This window comes from Heloderma suspectum, chromosome 6 (genome assembly GCF_057233095.1).
Source record: "Heloderma suspectum isolate Gila_16-S chromosome 6, 16-S_ref, whole genome shotgun sequence".
NCBI classification, from domain to species: Eukaryota; Metazoa; Chordata; class Lepidosauria; order Squamata; family Helodermatidae; genus Heloderma; species Heloderma suspectum.
In genome coordinates this window covers 18699157-18721452 of record NC_139463.1, presented here as the reverse complement: position 1 = coordinate 18721452, position 22296 = coordinate 18699157, and the positions used below count along the sequence as shown (strand labels likewise).

Below are 22296 nucleotides of genomic sequence, written 5' to 3'. Positions count from 1 at the left end.
TTTGGAATTTGCACATATTGTTATCTGTCTTGAGCCTTTGGGATGCAGCAGGCTATGAGCTGAATTAAATAAATATGATTGGGGGAAATATCATTTTAAGTGTTTTTTTTTTCCTAAAGCAAAAGCCTTTATAAAGTATCGATTGGTTTTATTCTGTGCTGTTTTTATGTTTTTGTTTTAATATTTGCACTGCATGTTTTTAATGTATTGTACGCTGCCCAGAGAACTTGTTATTGGGCAGTTTAAAACTACAGAAAATAAAATTAAAAAATCCCCCCCCCCAATCCCTTTTCTTCTGATAGACCCCACATTATGGTCCCAGGAACATGTACGGCAGTGGCTGGAGTGGGCTATAAAGGAGTATGGCTTAATGGAGATTGACACCAACCTCTTCCAAAACATGGATGGCAAAGAGCTTTGCAAGATGAACAAGGAGGATTTCCTCCGGAGCACTTCCCTCTACAACACGGAAGTCCTGCTGTCACACCTCAGTTACCTCAGGGAAAGTAAGTGGTTGTTTCGCTCTCCTTTCTTATTGTATGCCTGGCATATTGAATGAATGAAAGAATAAATGATGTGTTTGCCTTGGTTTGTGTACAGCCCTGCTTCAAGTGCACCCTCATCCTAAGGCTCAGAGGGTGGCAACAAGAAAAAACGGCTTTTTCAGTGGTGGCCCCCTGGCTCTGGAATGCTGTCCCTAGGAAAGTTCACCTGCCCTCCACACTGCTATCTTTTCAGCACCTGGCTAAGGTTTTTCTGTTCTCTCAGGCATTTCATGAATTTTAGGCTGCAATCTTATGCTCACTTACCCAGGAGTTCACCCCATTGAACTCCATGGGATATACATAGGGGTATACGGATCCCCTACCTTTCCGGTCTGAGGGGGGGGTCTGCAGGGGGGGGAGGCAATCTGTCCCTCCCCCCCGGAATCTGTCCGGGCCGGCTCCACTCCGTGGGGATCCTGCGGGGCCAGCCACTGGGTCCGCATTGCTGGCGATACGGCCAGCTGCCATTGCCATGCTGTATCGCTTCACTGGGCTAACAAATTCCGGACGCAACTGGCATCCACTACACCAATATTTGCATAGCCTATCGCGAGAAAAACAGGGATGCAAATCGCGCCCACTACGCCATTTGCAGCCGTAAATCTGGTAGATTTACCTAAATGCAGCCATAAATGGCTAGTAATAGTTAAACTATAGTGTAGGCTCCACACTTAACAACAACAACCCATGATTCAGCAATAACCCATACTCAACCCATACTTCCCATAATAAGTGATAAGACAGCTGAGAGAGCAAAGGAAAAGAGAATAAAATGACAGGTGTTTATTTTAACAACAGTGACAATGATGGTGTGGTGAAATCTCAGAAAACTAGATTGGCTCATTTGGTTTTTGCATTGGCTATTAGCACTAACAAGGCTGATGGTATGAAACAACTGATACATTGGGTTTGCACATACCTGCCATCTTCATGGTTTCTACTTCATGTATCATGCAACATGAGGGCAACTAAACAAGGGAGGAGACAAGAGCATGCACACAACTCCGACCCCGATTTCCCTGCACTAACCCACATTTGGTGTCTGTATCAGCTATTAATGCTAACATAGCTGATGGTATGAAACAGCTGATATATTGGGTTTGCTCTGACATTGTTGGGCCACTTATGGCCTATGCAGGCCTTTGCCTGCAACACAAGTCAGGCTAAAACATGTGGGAGGGTTCCTGATCATGGGTGGTGTTGTAAGTGCATTCAGGACAACACACTTACAACCCCCTTTCAGATCTTCATACGAAATGCATGAAGGCAGTGTGGGGACATGTGCATGCCCTTGTCCTCCCCCCAGTTTAGTTGCACTTGTGTTCCATGATGCATGAATTAGAGACCATGAAGATAGCAGGGATGCACATGTGTGTGGTATAGAAACAACAGATGGCAAGCGCTGTGTCCTTGTAAGATAGACTGTGCAGCGGTAAATGTTGACGTGCAGGCACTCATCATTGCAGTCCCCCTAGCCATGCTCCCAAGGAGAGTCCAAAAAACCAGTCATCTGTGTTGATCCATATCAACAACCCAGTCCTAGCCATTTTCATCTCCACCAAGAGCAGGTATTTTCATAAGTGCCAGGGCTCAGAGGAACACAGCACTGGCACTGTAAGGAAAAACTTCCTGACTGTTAGACCAATATGACAATGGAATCAATGACCTAGGGAGGTGGTGGCCTATCCCACACTGGAGGCATTCAAGACGAGGCTGGACAGCCACCTGTCAGGGATGCTCTGACTTGGATTGCTGCATTGAGCAGGGGGTTGGACTCGATGGTCTTATAGGCCCCTTCCAACCCTACTATTCTATGATTCTATGATCCTTTAAGCTAATGCATCTTCATTGCTCATTCAAGACCAAGCCACCCCCCAAATACTTTGCATTATAACACAGAACAATACATTGTTGCTGGGGAAATTCTTCCCCCCTCCCCACTACTTTGAGAATTGCAGCTAAGCTCAGAAGGGACGGATATTCTGGGTGGGGTGTTGGAAGATGACATCACAGTTGCTACTAATAAAAAAAGTGCTGGTGCTGTGTCCCTGTGAGCCCTGGCTCTGCTATACAGCTGGAGAAAGATACAGGGGAGTGCCTCCTCTTAGGGCCAAACCCCACGCTGCACTAAAAGTGTCACATGCAGTTGTGTGAATCTGTTTCTTTGTTGTTGTTGTTGTTTTAAATAAAAGGCCTAATCCTATCTCCCCCAGACAGCATCCGGGGAACATAGGATAATTTGTTTTCTAGGATCTGAGGCCGGAACCAGGGCCCCAGAAACACACTCCCCACCCCTCCCCCTTGTCACCAGCACAGTTCTCTCCTCACCAGCTACATCTCCATGCTCGGAAATGGAATGTGGAGATAGGGAAAAGGGGGAGATCCTGAGGCGGGGAGGGGAGGAGGCTGCAAAAGCTGCATTATGCAGCTTCCTATGCGCATCCTGGCCTCCGTCCCTCCCCCTTCCAGAAGCCACAGCTAGACTGGCAAACTCACCCGTCTAGCCAAAAATAAAGGGCAGCCAGAGCACAGAGGTGATTATTGCCTTCATACTCTGTCCGCCCTGCATGGGGTACTCAGCAGTCTCCATCTCCTGACACTGCCAACTATCAAGATAGGATTGCGTCCTCCATAAGAGGCTCAGGGGGCCCAAACAAATTCCTTCTATCGAGCAGTCCCAACAAAAATCACCCCGCCCTGCTCCCAGCTCCTTTCTGGTGCAGGGGGAAAGCTCCCATTGGCACCTCTCTACTTTGGCCATAGTCCTAATACTTCCCCCCTCCACTGCCCCCACACCTTCCTATTTAAGAGATTCACCCAACTGCAAGTGATGTCTTCAGCATCACATGTTGCTTGTCCCTAAGTTAATGTCTAATGTGGCATAGGCATGCCTTATCTAAGCAGAGGGAAAGCATGGGTGTTTTCTTAAAAAAAATAGAGAGGTTTTTTTTTCTCTCACGAAAGTGTATGTAGATCTAATTGATTAATCAACTAAAACTGATATGATTAATTGACTAGGATTTCTTTACACACAGAGACAGAGATGTATTTCCTAACATGGGTATATATCTACATATACAGAGAGAGAGATGTACTTACATGTGTATACTTACAAACAGATGGGACAGGGGAGGAAATTTGTTTTGCATGGTAAAAGGGGAACAAAAAGATACAGAAAGCAGAAATGCAAATAATTGAAGTTAATGAGATCCAATTGTTAGGGGGGTGAGAAAGCCTGTAGAAGTAGTAGTTGTTGTTGTTCAGTCGTTCAGTCGTGTCCGACTCTTCGTGATCCCATGGATCATAGCACGCCAGGCCTTCCTGTCCTCTCTCCTGTCTTGTGGCCACTGCTGAGTTTCCAAATGTGTTGGCATATTGAGTGCAGCACTTTAACAGCATCATCTTTTAGGATTTTAAATAGCTCCGCTGGAATACTGTCATCTCCGCTAGCTTTGTTGTTAGTAATGCTTACTAAGGCCCACTTGACTTCACTCTCGAGGATGTCTGGCTCAAGTTCAGTGACCGCACTATCATGGCTATCAGGGACATTAAGATCTTTCCTGTATAGTTCTTCTGTGTATTCTTTCCACCTCTTCTTAATCTCATCTTTAGCATTCCAATTCCCTATGATGAAGAGGACATCTTTTTTTTGGTGTTAGTTTTAGAAGGTGTTGTAGGTCTTCATAGAACTGATCAACCTCAGCTTCTTCGGCCTCAGTGGTTGGGGCATAGACTTGAATTACTGTGATGTTGAATGGTTTGCCTTGGATTCGTACTGAGGTCATTCTATCGTTTTTGAGATTGTACCCCAGTACTGCTTTTCCCACCCTTTTGTTGACTATGAGTGCTACTCCATTTCTTCTAAGGGATTCTTGCCCACAGTAGTAGTTATGATGGTCACCTGAATTAAATTCGCCCATGCCTGTCCTAAACAATATTGTTCTTTACAGCATCGGATTTTCTTTTCACCACCAGACACATCCACAGCTGAGTGTCCTTTCGGCTTTGGCCCAGCCACTTCACTCTTTCTGGCGCTACTTGGAAATTCCCTCTGCTCTTCCCCAGTAGTATATTGGACACCTTCCGACCTGAGGGGCTCATCTTCCGGCGTCATATCTTTTAGCCTTGTGATATGTTCCATGGGGTTTTCTTGGCAGGAATACTGGAGTGGGTTGCCATTTCCTTCTCCAGTGGACCACATTTTGTCAGAACTCTCTGCCATGACCTGTCTGTCTTGGGTGGCCCTGCACGGCACAGCTTATGGCTTCACTGAGCTACGCAAGCCCCTTCACCACAACAAGGCAGTGATCCATGAAGGGGGTAGAAGTAGTTAGGCAAATACTATTCATAATGAGTTAACCCTCCAAACCCTTTCATTTCAGTTCAGTCCAAAGCAAATGGTGTCATATTTGTCAATAAACCCCAGTTCCACAGCCTTCTAATCTATCTGCCCCCAAATGTATTTTGTTTGAGTGCAGTTGCTTTGGAATCATAAATATGAAACATCTCTGCTGAGTCCTCTTTCCACCCACATCTGACCTGGCACTGGCATTGCCACACTGGTCTTTTCTTGCCCGGTCATGATGCAATGACTTGCAAACTCACACCTCCTCTCAAAATTCTTTTGCTTTGCACAGTGGCCCATAGGATGAGTCTGCCAGCCATAGGCTCTGTTGTCTCATTGAGTGCTGGCATCTTTGGCTATAATTGGGATGCTTTGACAAATATATAGAAGCCTTGTCCTCATTAAACCATGCTCATAGGCCAAGCAGGCTACTGGTGAGGACTCCCTTCCAAGCAGCTGTTCTTATGACTGCCTAATGACAGTCTGGTTTTTGGATTTCTGAGTAACTCCCTTGTGGCGTAACGCCTTTGAAGGGAATTTATTGTTTTTCCAGACTTAAAGTCCAGTGGATGTTTAGTGCTGAGTTTCTGGACTACAAAAGGCATTCAGGAAGATAGCTCCTTATTTCCCCATTACGGGGGAAGTTATAGATACGTTAAGCTACTGAAGTGAATGAGTAGCATTTTGGATGGGGGCAGAGAACAAGAATCCTGGATGAGCTGCTCGCGGGCAGGAGCAACCACTTCCTTTTTCTGCTTCAGCAGACCCACGTGCCTTGCCTTTTTCAGACAGTTGAGCCAATGAGAGTTAAGCCAAGGGAATGTTTATGCATTGTACTGGTTAGCAGAAAATCTATAGAGATTTCATATGTCAGTTACTGGGGAGCAAATTGTGTGTTGCACGGGCCCTGGCCGTTTACCACTGGTTCACTGCCAGAAATACTCCTAGATGTGGTCCTGCTACTACTGCAGGGGTTGCACATGACCAGCAGAAATTCAGCTTTAAAAATGAATGCTGGAAGAGGCACCTGCTGTTTACTGCTGATTCTCCTATGATGCTTGAAAAAGATAGCTAAAGATAGAGTGTGGATAGCTGGGTCCTCCTGAGCAGATCTTGATGCCTAGGTCTGATCTCGGAAGCTAAGCAGGGTCAGCCCTGGTCACTACTTGGATGGGATTCCACCTGGAAATCAGGCTTCCTGCATTGAGCAGGGGGTGGGACTTGATGGTCTTGTAGGCCCCTTCTAACCCTATGATTCTATGAGTCTATGAGTCTTTTAAAGGTCAGAATTCTTCATCCATGCTTACTTATTGGAATGAACTATGGGATAGCACCTACATTTCTTCTCTCCAGTGGGATAAAAGTAGTGGGAAGGGAGGAGAATTTTCAGCAAGAAAAAAATACCTGTGGGAGGAAGACAAAAAGAAGAGTTGAGAAGATTTTTCCTCTGTGGCTCCATTTTTGGTTTTTCTGAAGGAAAGGAAGATCAAGGAAACTCTATATATGACTCAAGTTTATTTGTAGTTTGGCCCTGACTTCTCACTAAAGCAGGCACAGGGAATGTGTGGCCCTCCAGATGTTGCCAGACTGCAATTCCCATGATCCCTCAATGGTTTTAATGGCTAGGGCTGATGGGAGCTGCAATCTGACAACATCTGGAGGGCCACAGCTGAACAGAGAAGCTTGGGGCCAGGTTATCTGGCCAGGATTGCCTCCTCCCATATGTGCCTGCCCAAACCCTAAGATCATCCCCAGCAGTCCTTCTCTGTAAGCCCTTGCCAAAGGAAGTGAGGTGTGTGGCTACCAGGAAGAGGGCCTTTTCTGCTTTGGCACCCCGGCTCCCTAGAGAGGTTCACCTGGCATCTACATTGTACTCCTTCCGGCGCCAGGTGAAGACCTTTTTATTCTCCCAGTAATTTAGCATTTTAGCTTCCCAGTCTTTTAGCTTTGATGTTTTAAATCTGTATTTTAAATCTCTGCATTGCTGCTAGGTTTTATTCTGATTGTATTGTTATATTGTGGTTTTAATGCTTTCTTATTTTATATTGTTTTATTCTGCGCTTTTTGGTTTTAATTTTTGTGAGCCGCCAGAGAGCTTCTCCTATTGGGCAGCATAGATATGAAATGAAATGAAATGAATGAATGAATGAATGAATAAATAAATAAATAAATAAATAAACAAATTACTTCACTGCTGAAGTTACTGCTGCAGTCAGGGCTGGCACCAACACCTGGTATCCTTGGGCAAATGCCAGAGCCCCAACATCCTGGAAGGACCCATCTTTATTTTTCTGGCCCACAGCTCTGAGCAGAGGGTTGCTCTGGGCAGAGTGGAAAATTCAAAGGGCAGCTAGAACCATTCAAACGTGGAGCCACGGAAAGGTGGCTGAAAATTCACACCATCCAAAGAGCCTGAGAGTTGTTTCACATATTACAGTTTTAGGTGTACACTTTGTGGCGGCAGCGGTGTCTTCGAAGTGTACACTTATTTATGTTATTGGGTGAATGAAGCAAATGCATCTTTGGAAACAGTCTCATCACACAAGTACCCACAACGGAGAGTCAGGATTTGCTACTGATCCATGTCGAGGACAGGAAACCTGGGGTGTCTGCCCCCTGATGTGAGGAAAGGAGCCAATAAATGCGTAATTCAGGCAGAGAAGCAAGCAATAGTGGTGATGTTGGGTGGTGGTGGATGCTTTAAAAAATGGTTTCTGTTATTCCAAATGAAATGCTGATTTAAAAGACTAATGGTTATGTTTGTTTTTAAAGGGGGGGATTTGAGCAATTCAGAGAAGAAAACAGAAGAGCATGCAAAATTATTTTCATGAGCTCTGCTGAAGTATTTATCTCCCCCCACACCCCAATAAGAGATTGCAGAAGGAACTCTCCCACAATAGAAAGATTGAAATACATTCACTGCAGCTATGGTTGCTCCTTGGTCAAATATTAACATCTTTACCTTGGGTCACATAGGATTAAAGAAAGCCATCACTGAAACAGTCCTAAAACATTGACTGCTATGGTTGCTCAAGAATGATGTATACAAGGGTTGGGGGGGGGGGGGCTTAAAGTGGGGGATTAGGCCAAAATCACCGACACCTTACCCAGAATCTGTTTTCAGTGTCAGGGCTCAGACCTTGAATAGGCAACAATTACACTGAGCATGTGCAAAATGCTATCCCCCAGTATAGTGCCAACAAGCCTCCACTTATCTGGAATTAGGAACAAAAATGCAATTGGACTAGGGTGTGATTTCTAGGCAGAACTGCACCCCATCACTGCTTCTTCAGATTTTGAAAGCTGCTCAGAAAGGATTCTAGAATTGGCCTTTCTGTCTGTCTCAATGTCCTGTAAGTTTTGCCGTCTATGGTCCCCCCTCCCCTCCCCTCCTCTCCCCTCCCTTTTTCATTTAAACATCTTAATAGGAAACACATTTTTCTTCCTTCTCTGTTGTTCCCACCAGAAACCTCAGACTGTCGGGCAAAGGTGAGAACTTCGAGCAATAAACTCGGGGCAACTTTTTCCCATTTGGCGGCCTGGCTTGGGTCTTTCAGCCGAAAGTGGCCCTCACTTTATCTGACAAGTTTGCCGAAATGGTGGTTTTCTTTTCCCCTACCACCCTGCCTACCTCCCCTCTCCCCAGCCCAATTCGCTATGCCAGTCTGCACTTCAGCTGCATGGTCAGCCTGTTTAATCACGGGATGTCTTGTCCCTTGTCCCTTGCCTGACTGGCTGGTGCTAGTTGAGCTGAGCTTTGAAATCAGGATCCATTTCCAATATGCCAGAAAAATGTGTCAGGCATCAAGTATTTCCCTCACCAATATTTGAAAGGAACAAAGACAAACAAACACCATGAATATAAGGTATCGGCACTCCTGATAAATGTCGTCCATCCATTTTGCCCCATTTAAGAGGCAGACGTTATAAACTGTACCTAAAACCTGCTTTTATGTCATGTTGTTGTTTCTTTCACCCCCTAGCAAAAAGTAGTTCAGAGCAACCTCTGTAGAGTTAAAATAAATTTACTGTAACCCACAAAGGCTCATTACCCAATAAATATGTTAATATTTAAAGGTATCAGAGGATTCTTTTGTTATTTTTTTCTGCAATGGTTCTATAGATCATCTAAACATTCAGAAAAATATATATAGTACAGGTTCCAAGGACTGTACCATTTCATAATATGGGCATGGGGAATTTCTATATTTTCAATGCTTTCCCATTTAAATAAACAAGCAAACCTCTATCCACAGCCACGGGATTCTTTTTTTCTTTTCTTGTGCGGAAGTATTCAAATCTGTGATGTTCCATCTCCATTCTGAAGTGGTATGGTCCCAGGAGAGCTATATTGGCTGTAAATATTTGGAATACATAGAGCAGCTTTAACAAGCTAATCTTCTGGAATTTGTTCTGTCCATTTCATTCGGAATGGAAAGCAAAGCAAGTATATGCTGTCTTCAGTTATAAGCCATTCATTTACGAACTAGCAGATGGACCCCACTTTGCATGGCTTGGAATAGGTCTTAGTATGCTACACTGAAGCCCACCGGCACCCCTAGACATGGCCCCTGCTACAGTGCACCCCCATAGCCCACTCAAGGAGGGGTCTGTTCACTCCATTTCCCCTGAGGAGGCTGCCTCACAGCAGGAAGGACACCATTTGACTCTATCCCGTTACTCCCCTGTGCCTTCAAACTGTATCATCTGCAAAGCCATCTCATGGTTAGGGAAGTCTGCCACCTCATGACTGAAGATGATATTGCAGATGGACGACACATGGACATATTTAAATTAATTACAATTAATAATTGTATTAAAACTACAAATAACCCCAAGGTGCATACCTCTAGGGTCCCCTTAGTATGTATGATACATTTCAGATGTCTAGGTTCCATGGTGTTGGTGCTATGGCACTGAGAGACAGACAGAAAGACACACATCCTCTTTATTTATTACAGAGATGCAGGCTGAGCAAGCACTGTGGGATGAATGGCAAACAGGGAGCATTGGTTCTTTGGAAATATCACTCCAGTTCCCCTTCCCCAAAGACAGCAGCACAGGAAGACCCAGATTGCTCCCATAACTCTCTCTTATGGCAATTTACACAGCTTCTCATACAGAATTTGGCTTATTTTATCTGGGTGGAATAGAAAGATCCCTTTATAAAATCCAGGGTCTGGTCATACATTTCTCAGTTGGATTATTGCAATGCATTCTACATGGAGCCGACCTCGCAGTTTATTCATCATCTTCAATTAACAAAGAACTTGGCTGCTAGAATTCTGATGGGTTTAGATAGGTGGAGCCATGTTACACCAACACTGAAAGAATTACATTGGTTGTTTATTCGCTTCCAAGCCCATTCTGAGGCACTGGTGTTTAACTTTAAAGCCTTAAACAGCTTGATGCCCAAATACCTGAAAGAAGAGGCTCCTCTCATATTAACCTGCCTGTGCATTTTGATCTTCAGATAAGGCTCTTCTCCGAGTACCATCAGTCGTAGTGGTAGATTATGTATGTATAAAGGAAAGCGCCTTTTCTGTGGTGGTGTCCTGACTCTGGAATGCCCTAACCCTAAGGGCCAAACTAAACATTCTTCGTGTCACACATAACGGAGTAATCCCTACTCTCCTGCAAGTGCACTCAGCCCCAATTTGGATTGAGTCCATGGTGCTTGTGGAGAGGAGGACTTAAGCTTACACACACACACACACACACACACACACATGCACACCCATTTTCATTCTGAAATTCTATATATACCCCCATGGGGAAAGTTAAAAAAGGAAAAATCCTCCATTGATTCCATTGATTGAAAATGGGGCGGGGTGGGGGGGGAGGTGAAGCTTAAGCCTCCCCTCCTCAACACCATGGCCCCAACCTGAATTGGGGCCACATGTGCTTTCAGGAGAGTAGCAAATACAATATGTCCACTGTGTGTGATTAGGGGAATGTTTAGTTTGTCCCTAAGGAAATGTATCTGGTGCCGACATCTCAAATCTTTGTTTATTTTTATTTACCCAGGCATTTTAATTGACAGTATTGCTTCTACTTGTGATATTGTTTTATTGTTTGCTGCCTATCAGGTTTTTTATTGTTTGTTGGATGGTTACTTGTATTGTGTTTTTTTTTATGTAAATTTTGAAACTTATGTACTGTACACCATCCTGGAATCCATTTTAATGAAGAGTAATTGTTCAGAATGAATGAATGAAATAAAAGTGCACCCAATTAATTGGACAGCACACTTATCTTTAAAATTATTAGTTTTTTTAAAAGTACTTAAACACTGAAAACAGTAGGTGCCATATTCAAAGAGGCATTCCTATTTCTCTCACATACCGGGGGGCGGTGTGTGTGTGAAAAATGCCTCTTCAAAGATGGGGCCTCCTGTGAGGTTTGTTTTTTTTCCTCTTTGATACTGTTATTTAATTCATATTCAAATGCATGCAAATTTAATTGCTTAGATGATCCCTTTAAGTCAGGGGTACAGAAAGTAGTGGGTGGGGCTGAAGGCAAATGATTGAGGCCAAAAATGCAAGCCTACTTTAGTGTAAAGCTCTAACTGCCAGGAACTAAGCCTTTGGAGAGGCATTTCAACAGTTTAGAATTGCAAAAAAACTATGTAGAAACTGGGAAAGCACCAAACCATTGGTGATTGTGGGGGAAGGGAGTTGGGCCAGAGGAAGGGGGTATGGATGTCTGGGGAGCTCTGGTGGGCTCCACTGGGACTCCTGTCAGGCCAGATTTGGCCCATAGACCTGAGGTTCTACACCCCTGTTTTGCATGCTTTACAGCCCACATTGAATTGCTTTTCAGACTCCAGTATTGGTTACCTATATGAATGTGATTTTACTGGTTGATAGGATGGCCACTTACACATCACCAAAAGAGAGGATGAAACAGGACATTAATTTGCATAACATTTACACATGCAAATTTCTATGTATAGGTGCAGATTTAGAAATAATAATTATAAATGAAAAAGAAATACAATGCATCCCACCATAATGGATAAGACTGAATAGGTGAGTCATGTACCCACTCAGTCTGTTATCTGGGTGCTAACTGTTGATGGGCAGCTTCCCTTGGTCTCTCTCTGTATGGTTCTTTGACGTTAAACCAAACTCGGACTAGACACTTCTTTAAATAGAGGATGCTTTCAAAGAGAAGAGTATCCTCTGCCATCTCTCCAAAATAGATGACTATCTTCTTTAAAGTAGGACACCTGGCCACCCTCTATTTGAAACACTACAAGGCTGGCTGGCCATCCTGGCTACTATTGCATCAAAATGTGAAGCAATCCCAGACTTTGGTCTAAGAACATAAGAACATAAGAGCCATGCTGAATCAGACCAAGGGTCCATCTAATCCAGAATTCTGTTCACACAGTGGCCAACCAGCTGTTGACTGGGAACCTACAAGCAGGACACGAGTGCATAAGCACCCTCCTTCCCATGTTCCCCAGCAACTGGTGTACATAGGCTCACTGCCTCTGGTTCTGGAGGTAACGTATAGCTATCAAGTCTAATTGCCATTGATAGCCTTTTCCTCCAGGAATTTGTCCAACCCCCTTTTTAAGCCATCCAAATTGGTGACCATCACTACATCCTGTGGTAGCGAATTCCATAGTTTAGCTGTGCACTGTGTGAAGAAGTCCTTCCTTTTATCTGTCCTGAACCTCCCACCAATCAGCTTCATGGGATGACCCCGGGTTCCAGTATTTTGAGAGAGACAGTGCTACTCTTTCCAGAACACTGCTGGGTTGTGCCTTTGAGATAAGGAATGTTTCCTGCAAAGGGGATTCCCCCCACCCCCATGCATCACCAGGAAACTTTTCTTTCTTGAGTTCTCCCTTGGCCTATGCCCAGTAGCTCCATCCAAGCATCGATTATTTGATAATGGATACTTAATTACAAAACTTCTCCCGTCTGCCTCCCTGATCACCCTTTTTCTTTCCATTGCAAAATGTACTTTTTTTTGCATTGGGCTAAACCTTTTCTTCTCTTTCCTCCCAGGTAGCTCACTGCTGTCTTATAACACACAAGCCCACACAGAGCCATGCTCTCGACTCAATGCCAAAGAAGGTGAGTTTCTCCTTCCTGATCTTTATATGTCCAATTAATCATTTACCTGGTGCCATGAATACTGAAAAGCAGCCAACACATAAAGAACTGGAGCTCACTTTGGAAGTGGGCCAAATGCTTTCTTGTCTTTAAGGTACATTTGTACATCCTGACCCTCCCAGAAAGGCTTTCAACCCACATGTGAGCTAATCACCAAAGAAGAGGACAAAAGAAGATGCTGATTTGCATGTAGATATGCAAATTTAGATAAAATTGCTATAATTTAAATAGAAATAAAGTACATCTTTCCTAGTGGGGAATATTGTAGCCACCTGTGTGCCTTCTCTGTTTGTTGTGCAGGTATTGTTGGGCAACTTCATGGCCCCTGCTCTTGTTTCTTATGGTTCTTGTAACTCTAAACAGTACTTGGACTGCACAGCCTTTCAAACAGAGGACTGTCCTCTGCAAAGTAGGACATATGGCCACCATTATTTGTTTGTTTGTTTGTTCGTTTTATTACATTTATATCCCACCTTTCTGCCATCATGGAACTCAAGATGGCTACATGTGGTTCCCAGGTGGTCTCCCCTCCAAGCACTGACCAGACCTAAACCTGCTTAGCTTCCACAAGGTGGCTGCCTCTTGTGCCTTCAGACTATGCCCTGGGACCATGATGGCAGCATCTGGGCCTTTCCTTTTCATTGCCTCCTCCCTCTTTCTCCAGGTCTGCATGAATACCATACCAAAGCAAAGGCTGCTCCATCCCTTCAGAGGGCATCACTACACCAGCCTAAAGTCCTGCATTTAAAAAGGGGCTTTCTGCTTCCACTTTAAATGCAAGATCACAACTCCCTTTTTCACATGCTTCCTTTCCCCCCTCCCTTTTCCCCCTCCTTCTCCCCGTATCTGAGCCTTCCATTATCTTTCATTGATCTTGCCCCTCTTCTTGCCACTTTCACTCTTTTCATGGAGGAAACAAGCAGAATACAATGGGCTAATTTGATCGCTCATTATCTGCGATCTATTTAAAAATGGAACAAAGGGTGTTTAGTGCTGGAGACGCCTTGGAGGATCACGGCATCATGTAAAGAGCCTGCAAACTTCTGTGAAGGGACAATCTCAATTGCAGGAGAAAAGCTCCATGCGAAGGAGCCCAGAGGCAGCCAATTCACTATATGGCTGGATGTAATGACCACCACCCACATCTGTAATGACCACCAAATTTGGAATAGTCCTTGGCCCATAGTGGGTACTACATTAAAGGACCTGATATCTCTAGGCAAAATCATATTCTTTAGTCCTGTCCTTTCAGACATTTGCCACTCTGTTTCCTCTCGAACAGCCTTCCCCAACCTGGTACTCTCCAGATATTTTGGACTTCAACTCCCATCAACTCTAGCTAGCATGAGCAATGGTCAGGAATTATGGGAATTATATTCCAAAATATCTGGAGGGCACCAGGTTAGGGAAGGCTGATCTAGGCTTTAAGAGAGACGGTAATCTTGGAATGCCTGCACCAATTCTTCTGAACTTGCTTTGGGAATGAAGAATTTAATAAAAGTCATATTTTGGAAGTAGATATTGATGAGCAGATAAAGGTGTGTACATTCCAGAGGCTAGGAAGAGCACTCATTGAGCCCTTCCACTGGAAGGCATAGTTTCCTAACATCATAGAATATACTTACAATGCAATGTCATATCTGATTCTCTTGGGGTGGGAGGAATGTTTGGTCTGAAATCCTTTAAAAAATCCATCCTAGCTTCCCACCATTGCCTTTGGCTTCACATAGGCTTTGGCTTAACCCTTTAGTCCCCTTCCCTAAAATGAAATCCAAAGACTAAATGCATGTGATTGCATTTTCTTTGCACCCATGCTTTCCTTTCCTTTCCTTTCCTTTCCTTTCCTTTCCTTTCCTTTCCTTTCCTTTCCATTCCTTTCTTTCCCTTTCATCCCATTGTCAAGAATTTCATTTACCATCTCTTTGGGGTGGAGACCTGTGCATGTGTGCATGCCTGTGCATATTTTACTCTGTATCGCACCCAAGTGTGTTCGCTTTCTTAACAGGTAAGTGAAACTACACATTAGTTCTGGGGGGAAAGTAGAAGATGTGAGCACATTAACTTAAGAAGAGCTCTGCTGGATCAGACCAAAGGTCCATCTAGACCCACATCCTGTTTTACAATAGTGCCCAGCAGATGAACAAATTCTGAGAGTTTTCCATGATGTAGACATGGAGCAGGCCATTTTTGTTGACTCCTTTATGTCTGCTGTGGCATGTGATCTGGCTGGCTCTGAGAAGCATTCAGTGGAGTATGGCTACTGCGACTATTGCCAATAGATTAGCTGATAGAATGAATTCACAGTGCTTCCCCGTGCTCAACCATTTTTGCTCAGAAGTAAATAGGCCCCACTGAAATCACTGAGAATTGCTTTCCAGTAACCATACATAGGATTGCACTGCACTAAATGTACTATGGATCACTTAAAACAGCCTTCCCAAGATGGTGCCCTCTGGATGTGTTGGACTACAACTCCCATTAACCACATCACAATGTCCTGTGGATATGTTGGCTGGGGATTATGGGGGTTGCAGTCCAGCACATCTTGGGGAAGGCTCACTGGCATCCTGGCAGTTACATCTTGGACTTGCCTAGAGGAGCAAATGAAGTTCAACCAACTGGACTTGTATCACCCTTATGATACAAGTTTTCTAGGCATGTAACATTCCACCATTGCCTGCTCTGCTCTGACAAGGGGGTTCTGGACTTCAGCTAACTCATGCTGTAGTGGCCGTCTGTTTCAGCACAACACTCGCATTTTATATATAAAATAAATTCTGCAAAAGGTTACGTCTCATTGCTTGATTCCCACATCCTGCAGCAGCTGACTCCATTTCCGCTAGCAATCACTTAAATCTAAATCCCAGCTTCACCCTGGCTTTATAGGCCAAGCCTCTCCACATTCAGAAAAAAAGCAAGCAGAGTCTGTTTCAGTTTAACATTTGCCAACCTTGAAGGTACGCCATGAGCTGATGGGTTTGGCTTTAGGAAATTGGGGGATGGGTGGAAGAAAAGGCTGTAACTCTTATAACATGAAGTTACAAGAATGTTTGTAACTCTGTAAACACACGCAGAGAAACCCCAATGAATTCTTTAAAAACAAAACAAAGGTCTATTGTATGGAAATCAAAGCTTGTAGAGTATATGCTTATTGATTGATTGGAGAAGACCCTACTTTATTTACATTTTTAGCCCAGGCTATGCCAAATGCTTGAAGTGGATTACGCTCATTTAAATATATAGAATAGAGCTTTGAATGTATATAGAAATTGGGGGAAGGCATAATTGAGGCTGAAAACACTGCCTGAAGCAGTTTAGTTTTGGCCACCCAAAGCTAAGTTGAATTTTAGAAGTTATTCTGGATTTGCAATATATGTTCAGGCTTGGCCTTTGGTAAATCCCCCAGCAGAAAGATGTTTCATAGCTGTGGGGTGTAACACTTTGGGTCAAATCCTCTTTCCCCAAGCTTACGCTGATGCTAGCAAAGAAGAGAGCTGGATATACAGCTCCCTTGTTCCCTTTTGCAGGCATTTATATATTTATTTATAATACTTGGATACTGCTTAATATAATAAAATCTCTAAGATAGCAATCCTATGATCCCTAGGCAGCATCTGGGGGGGGCATAGGATAGCTCAGATCCCCTCCCCTCCCCCTCACAGGTGGCTCACAAAAGCGACCTCAGAGAGGAGGGAAAGGGGACAGTTCTGTGGGTGGGGAGGGTTGGGGACTGGGGCAGTGGGAATACGAGCTATCCCCCGCCTCCTTCCCTCTCTTCTGCAGAACCCTAGCTAAACAGTAAAAAAAAAATGCCCATCTAGCAAAAATGCAGAGTGGGAGAAGTGTAGAGGCGAAGATCACTGCGTTTCTTCCACTCTGCATAGCTTGCTGACAGGCATCCAGGTAGGACTGCACCCTAAGTGGGGCCTTCTCTGACCTGGGACATTCTGTATGCAATGCCTGACCATCACTGCATCACTATAGAAGAAAAGGCTCCCTCATCTCGATGGCTTATTTGACTCTTGCCTCAGACTGTAGGTGCAAGGTGGCACGTTCAATGCTCTCCTATGCCTAAAAGGTCCTATGCATAGACTGGCGGTGTTTCTCCAGGGTCTCAGTCCTTCCCGTCACGGGCTACAGATCCTTTTAACTGGCAGTACCAGGGACTGAATGTGTGACCTTCAGTATGCAATGCCTGTGCTTCACCTCTGAACTATGGTCACTTGATGGTCTACTGATGTGGCTACCTATGGTCACTTGATGGTCTACCTATGGTCACTTGATGGTCTACTGATGTGTCTACCTATGGTCTACCTATGGTCACTTGATGGTCTACTGCTGAACAGTGGCCTACCATGCAAGCTTTGCATACAGCTATTAAATAGCTGCACTCTGTGGTTTTAATTTTTGTGAACTGCCCAGAGACTTCGGCTATAGGGCAGTATAGAAATGGAATGGAATGGAACGAAATATTGAAGGGAGGTGGCATGTGATCTCCCACCAGGAAGCTCTTGCTAGGCTTTACCATGTGACTATCCTGGTTATATATTTCAAGGGAGAGGCAACAGCAGCTATTGAATAGCTCAGCATTCAAGCACAGACCTTGCACACAGAAGGTCCCCGGTTCCACCCGTAGCATCTCCCACAGAAAGGACTGCAGACGGCATGGTTCAAACAGACTCCTCAGCCTGAGCCTGGAGAGGTGCAGCCAGTTAGAAGCGCTAATATGCAATCCTGCACACAGGGCCAGACCAAGACATTTTGCTGCCTGGGGCAAAAGACAAGATGGTGCCCCCTCCCATTCCATGTATAAAAGCTGGTTGGGCTGGCAGTTGACTCTTTCATCAAAACTGACAATGGCACAGCATCCTCCACCACATCTGGCAGGGGCAGACTAGCTTAGACAGGGGCACAGGGCAGGCTGCATGGCGCACAGCTCTCTTTTCTAACACCTTGCTTCCACAGCATCTGCCCACCTGAGGTGATTGCCCCACTCTGTCTAATGATAGGGCCAGCTTTACCTATGCATGCTTACCTGGGAGTAAATCCCACTGAACTCTGTAGACTTATTTCGTAGGAATATAGAAAGCTGCCTTATACTAAGTACCTCCCTTCATCCATCTATTCCAGTGTTGTCGACACTGACTGGTAGCGACTCTCCAGGCAGGGTTTCAGGCAGGGTTCTTTCTTTGCCCTACCAAGAGAAGCCAGGGATTGAACCTCGGACCTTCTGCATGCAAAGCATGCGCTCCACCACAGAGCTTACAGCCCTTTCCCGGTACACATGCACTCAAGCAGTGGCCTGATTTAGTGAGGGGGAGTCTCGTATGTTCATAAACATGATGATCTCATGGAGACTTAACAGCAGGAAAATGGTCTGTTGCTCAGGGAAACTGTCAGGGTGGGATGTAAGCCAGGAGGTGACAGCACTAGAACTCCTCCACTGGGTGTTCAGGTGTACTACCAATGCGTCCTAGAAATAAGCTCAAATTGCCCCAGACGCAGCCCCGTCTTTCTCAACGTAATTTAGCTCATGGTGTGGCTGGGATGCTACATTGGTACTCTGAGCAATTTACCCTCACTTGGAGGAAGGGTGGTGCATACGACAAAGCAGCAACCTATTTTCTCAGAACCCAGATCTCAGGGGAGCGGGGCTTCACATGTTACGGAAAAGGCAAATGTCCATAAAGTGACTGGCGCAGCCAAAAGCAGAGAGAGAACATGCTGCCCATCATGCTCACGTGGCTGTACTTTGGGAGATGCAAATGCAAATCCCTTCAAGTCTTACATTTATTTGTATATTTGTTTGTTATTAAAAATTAGATTTATGTGTGGTCCTTTCTGTCTGAGTAATAGGACCTCCAGGGTCAACATACAGCAGACATTCAGGAGCCTGTCTTCTGTAGGGTATGAAGCAGCTCTCAGGCCAAAACTACAGGACTGCTTGCTTACATACTCTGAATGATTTTACAAGGACTCCCAGAGCGACTTATGGGAGTCACAGGTGGATACTTCCAGGAACAGAATCCCCATATCAAGTTCTCCCCTTCTGTGACACTAAACCACAGTTTATCATAACGAAAATGAGCCACAGTGTGACTTGGGATTGTGCACTTCCCGCTTTACCTCCAGCACAGCTACAAGGAGGAATTGGGAAGCTTTTACCTCTAGTTTAGATTAACCACAGCTTGTTGTGTTGTCTGAAGGTGACAAACTGTAGACAATCTTAACTACAGTTTGTTTGAAATAAGCCAATGTCAAACCATGGGCTATGAAGCCAACTTATGTAAACAAACTGTACTCAACAACATTAACCACAGTCTAGGGTTCAGATGATATGCTGAACTGTGGTTAATCAGAAGAATATCTCTTCCTCACAGCCGAACCAGAGGAGGAGAGAGTAAGAGGCACATGTGACACTTCCCTCTAGCGTGATGTCCAAACACAGTCAATCTGTTGTTGTTGTTCAGTCGTTAAGTCATGTCCGACTCTTCGTGACCCCATGGACCACAGCATGCCAGGCCTTCCTGTCCTCCACTCTCTCCCGGAGTGTGCTCAAGTTCATGTTCATTGCATCGGTGATGCTATCTAGCCATCTCATTCTCTGCCGTCCCCTTCTCCTTTTGCCTTCAATCTTTCCCAGCATCAGGGTCTTTTCCAGTGACTTTTCTCTTCGCATTAGGTGGCCAAAATATTTGAGCTTCAGCTTCAGTATCTGTCCTTCCAATGAGCAGTCAGGCTTGATTTCCTTTAGGATTGACTGATTTGACCTCCTTGCAGTCCAGGGGACTTTTAAGAGTCTTCTCCAGCACCACAGTTCGAAGGCATCAATTCTTCAGTGCTCAGCCTTCCTTATAGTCCAGCTCTCACAGCCATACGTTACTACTCGAAAAACCATAGCTTTGATTATACGAACCTTTGTCGACAAGGTGATGTCTCAGCTTCTTACTATGCTGTCTAGGCTTGCCATAGCTTTCCTCCCAAGGAGCAAGTGTCTTTTAATTTCATGCCTACAGTCACTGTCTATGGTGATCTTGGAGCCCAAGAAAGTAAAATCTGTCACTGCTTCCATTTCTTCCCCTTCTATATGCCAGGAAGTGATGGGGGCAGATGCCATGATCTTCGTTTTTTTAATGTTGAGTTTCAAACCAGCTTTTGCACTCTCCTCTTTCACCCTCAACAAGAGGCTCTTTAGATCCTCTTCGCTTTCTGCCATTAGGGTGGTATCATCTGCATATCTGAGGTTGTTGATATTTCTCCCAGCAATCTTAATTCCAACCTGTGATTCATCCAGCCCAGCATTTCTTATGATGTACTCTGCATATAAATTCAATAAGCAGGGTGACAATATGCAGCCTTGTCGTACTCCTTTCCCAATTTTGAACCAATTGGTTGTTCCAGGTCTGGTTCTTACTGTTGCTTCTTGACCCTCATACAGGTTTCTCAAGAGACAGGTAAGGTGGTCTGGTACTCCCATCTCTTTAAGAATTTGCCATGGTCTGTTGTGATCCACACAATCAAAGGCTTTAGCATAGTCAATGAAGCAGAAGTAGATGTTTTTCTGGAATTCTCTTGCTTTCTCCATGATCCAGCGAATGCTGGTTATTTGATCTCTAGTTCCTCTGCCTCTTCGAAACCCAGCTTGTACTTCCAGTAATTCTTGGTTCACATACTGCTGAAGCCTAGCTTGTAGGATTTTGAGCATAACCTTGCTAGCATGTGAAATGAGCGCAATTGTACGGTAGTTTGAACACTCTTTGGAATTGCCCTTCTTTGGAATTGGAACGTAAACTGCCCTTTCCAGTCAATCTGTAGGAACACTTAAATGAGACATCACATCACCATAAACATCAGAAGAGCCCTGCTAGATCAGACCAAGGGCACAATGGCCAACTAGCTGTCCACAGGAAACCCACAAGCAGGACGTGAATGCAATAGCACCCTCCCACCCTTGTTCCCCAGCAACTGGGTTACACAGGCATGCTGCCTCTGATACTAGAGGTAGCATATAGCCATCAGGACTTGTAGCCATTTCTCCATCCCACATCACTGGAAGCTGCTAACAAAGATGAGAAAGCATATTATGTGATGATATAACTTCACAGGTAAGTGAACTTAGACATTGGGGGGAAGGGTGAGAACTTGACATGAGGATGCTGTTTGGGGTGGCATCCTTGTGTTTCCTGTCATGTGTAGTTTTGGCCTCAGTAGAGGATGTTATCTGATTCTACCGCTGTGCATTTAACCTCAGCCATCTGCCTTAGAGACAGATAGAAACACACACGCCCAACGCACAGAGGATTAATGCTGAACTTTGCAGGTGCTGCTTTTGTCTGCCAAGCAGCCATCCACTTGAGCAGCCTGCCTCCCAGGCTCTCGCCCCTTGGAGCAGCCCCAGCCGCCAGAAGAGAAAACACGTTTGCAAGGTAGCAACAAAGCTCATCGTGCTCCTGCCTGACTCCCATCTCCAGCTGCATAGTTATCTGTTTAAAGAAATAATAAAAGATTGTTTGAACAAAGCAAGCACACTAGCACAGAGCCTCTGTCTGCAGGCAGCAAACATACACCCATAAACCTCACCCAAGTGCTTGGCCTTCTTCTTTTCTGGACCTGGACAGGTGCTACCACTAAATAGAGGAAGGAAAGCACAGAGAGAGAGAGAGAGAGAGAGAGAGAGAGCATGTTCACACTGTAAAAGTGACACTTCTGTGGTTTTTTGTTTTTAATTTATTGTAAGTTCTGCCACTCAGAGGTGCTGTATTCATGAACAAAAGCAAACACTGTTAGGTATTCTTGTAGAGCTCATTCAAAAGGCTGTATTTTATTGTTGTATAGTCTCACATGCTATTAATGTACAGGAAAGCTTTCCCCAGTTCTCCACCTCTGACAAAAAGGATTGTGGTCAATGAAATGAGTTTCCTGCGAAAGCACTAGGAATTCTGAAAAAGATTATGTCAGGATGGGGGGCAGGGGGGGGAACACCCTTATGTTACAGACACTGTTGAGAAATTAACACAGGATGGTGGTGTATCCCACCACCATCCACATAATTTATTAAATTAATACCAGTAGAAGTTCTAATTAAAACAATAACAACGTGGCTGTCTGTTCCTGAAATGAAGACTTCCACTGCTTGGCAAATGGATCCCATATTTGCTCAAATGGACTGGAGCAATTTACAGTTTTCAGGAATGGCTATCTTATATAAGTACAAGTTATTCTAGGTTTTCAGTAACCAATCCATGTGACAGAACAGAAGCTTTTGTGGACTAGAGGT

At 44.6% G+C, this 22296-nt stretch overlaps 1 protein-coding gene across 9 annotated transcripts in view; it reads left to right on the top strand.

The window, feature by feature from the left end:
• Positions 1 to 22296, top strand: part of FLI1 (Fli-1 proto-oncogene, ETS transcription factor) — a 198089-nt gene that overhangs the window by 142588 nt on the left and 33205 nt on the right. For all 9 annotated transcript variants that reach the window (XM_084803694.1, XM_084803693.1, XM_084803695.1 and 6 more), the window contains 2 exons: positions 303 to 506; positions 12912 to 12980. In XM_084803694.1, coding sequence (XP_084659820.1) covers positions 303 to 506; positions 12912 to 12980 — 273 coding nt within the window. The remainder of the gene's footprint in view (positions 1 to 302; positions 507 to 12911; positions 12981 to 22296) is intronic.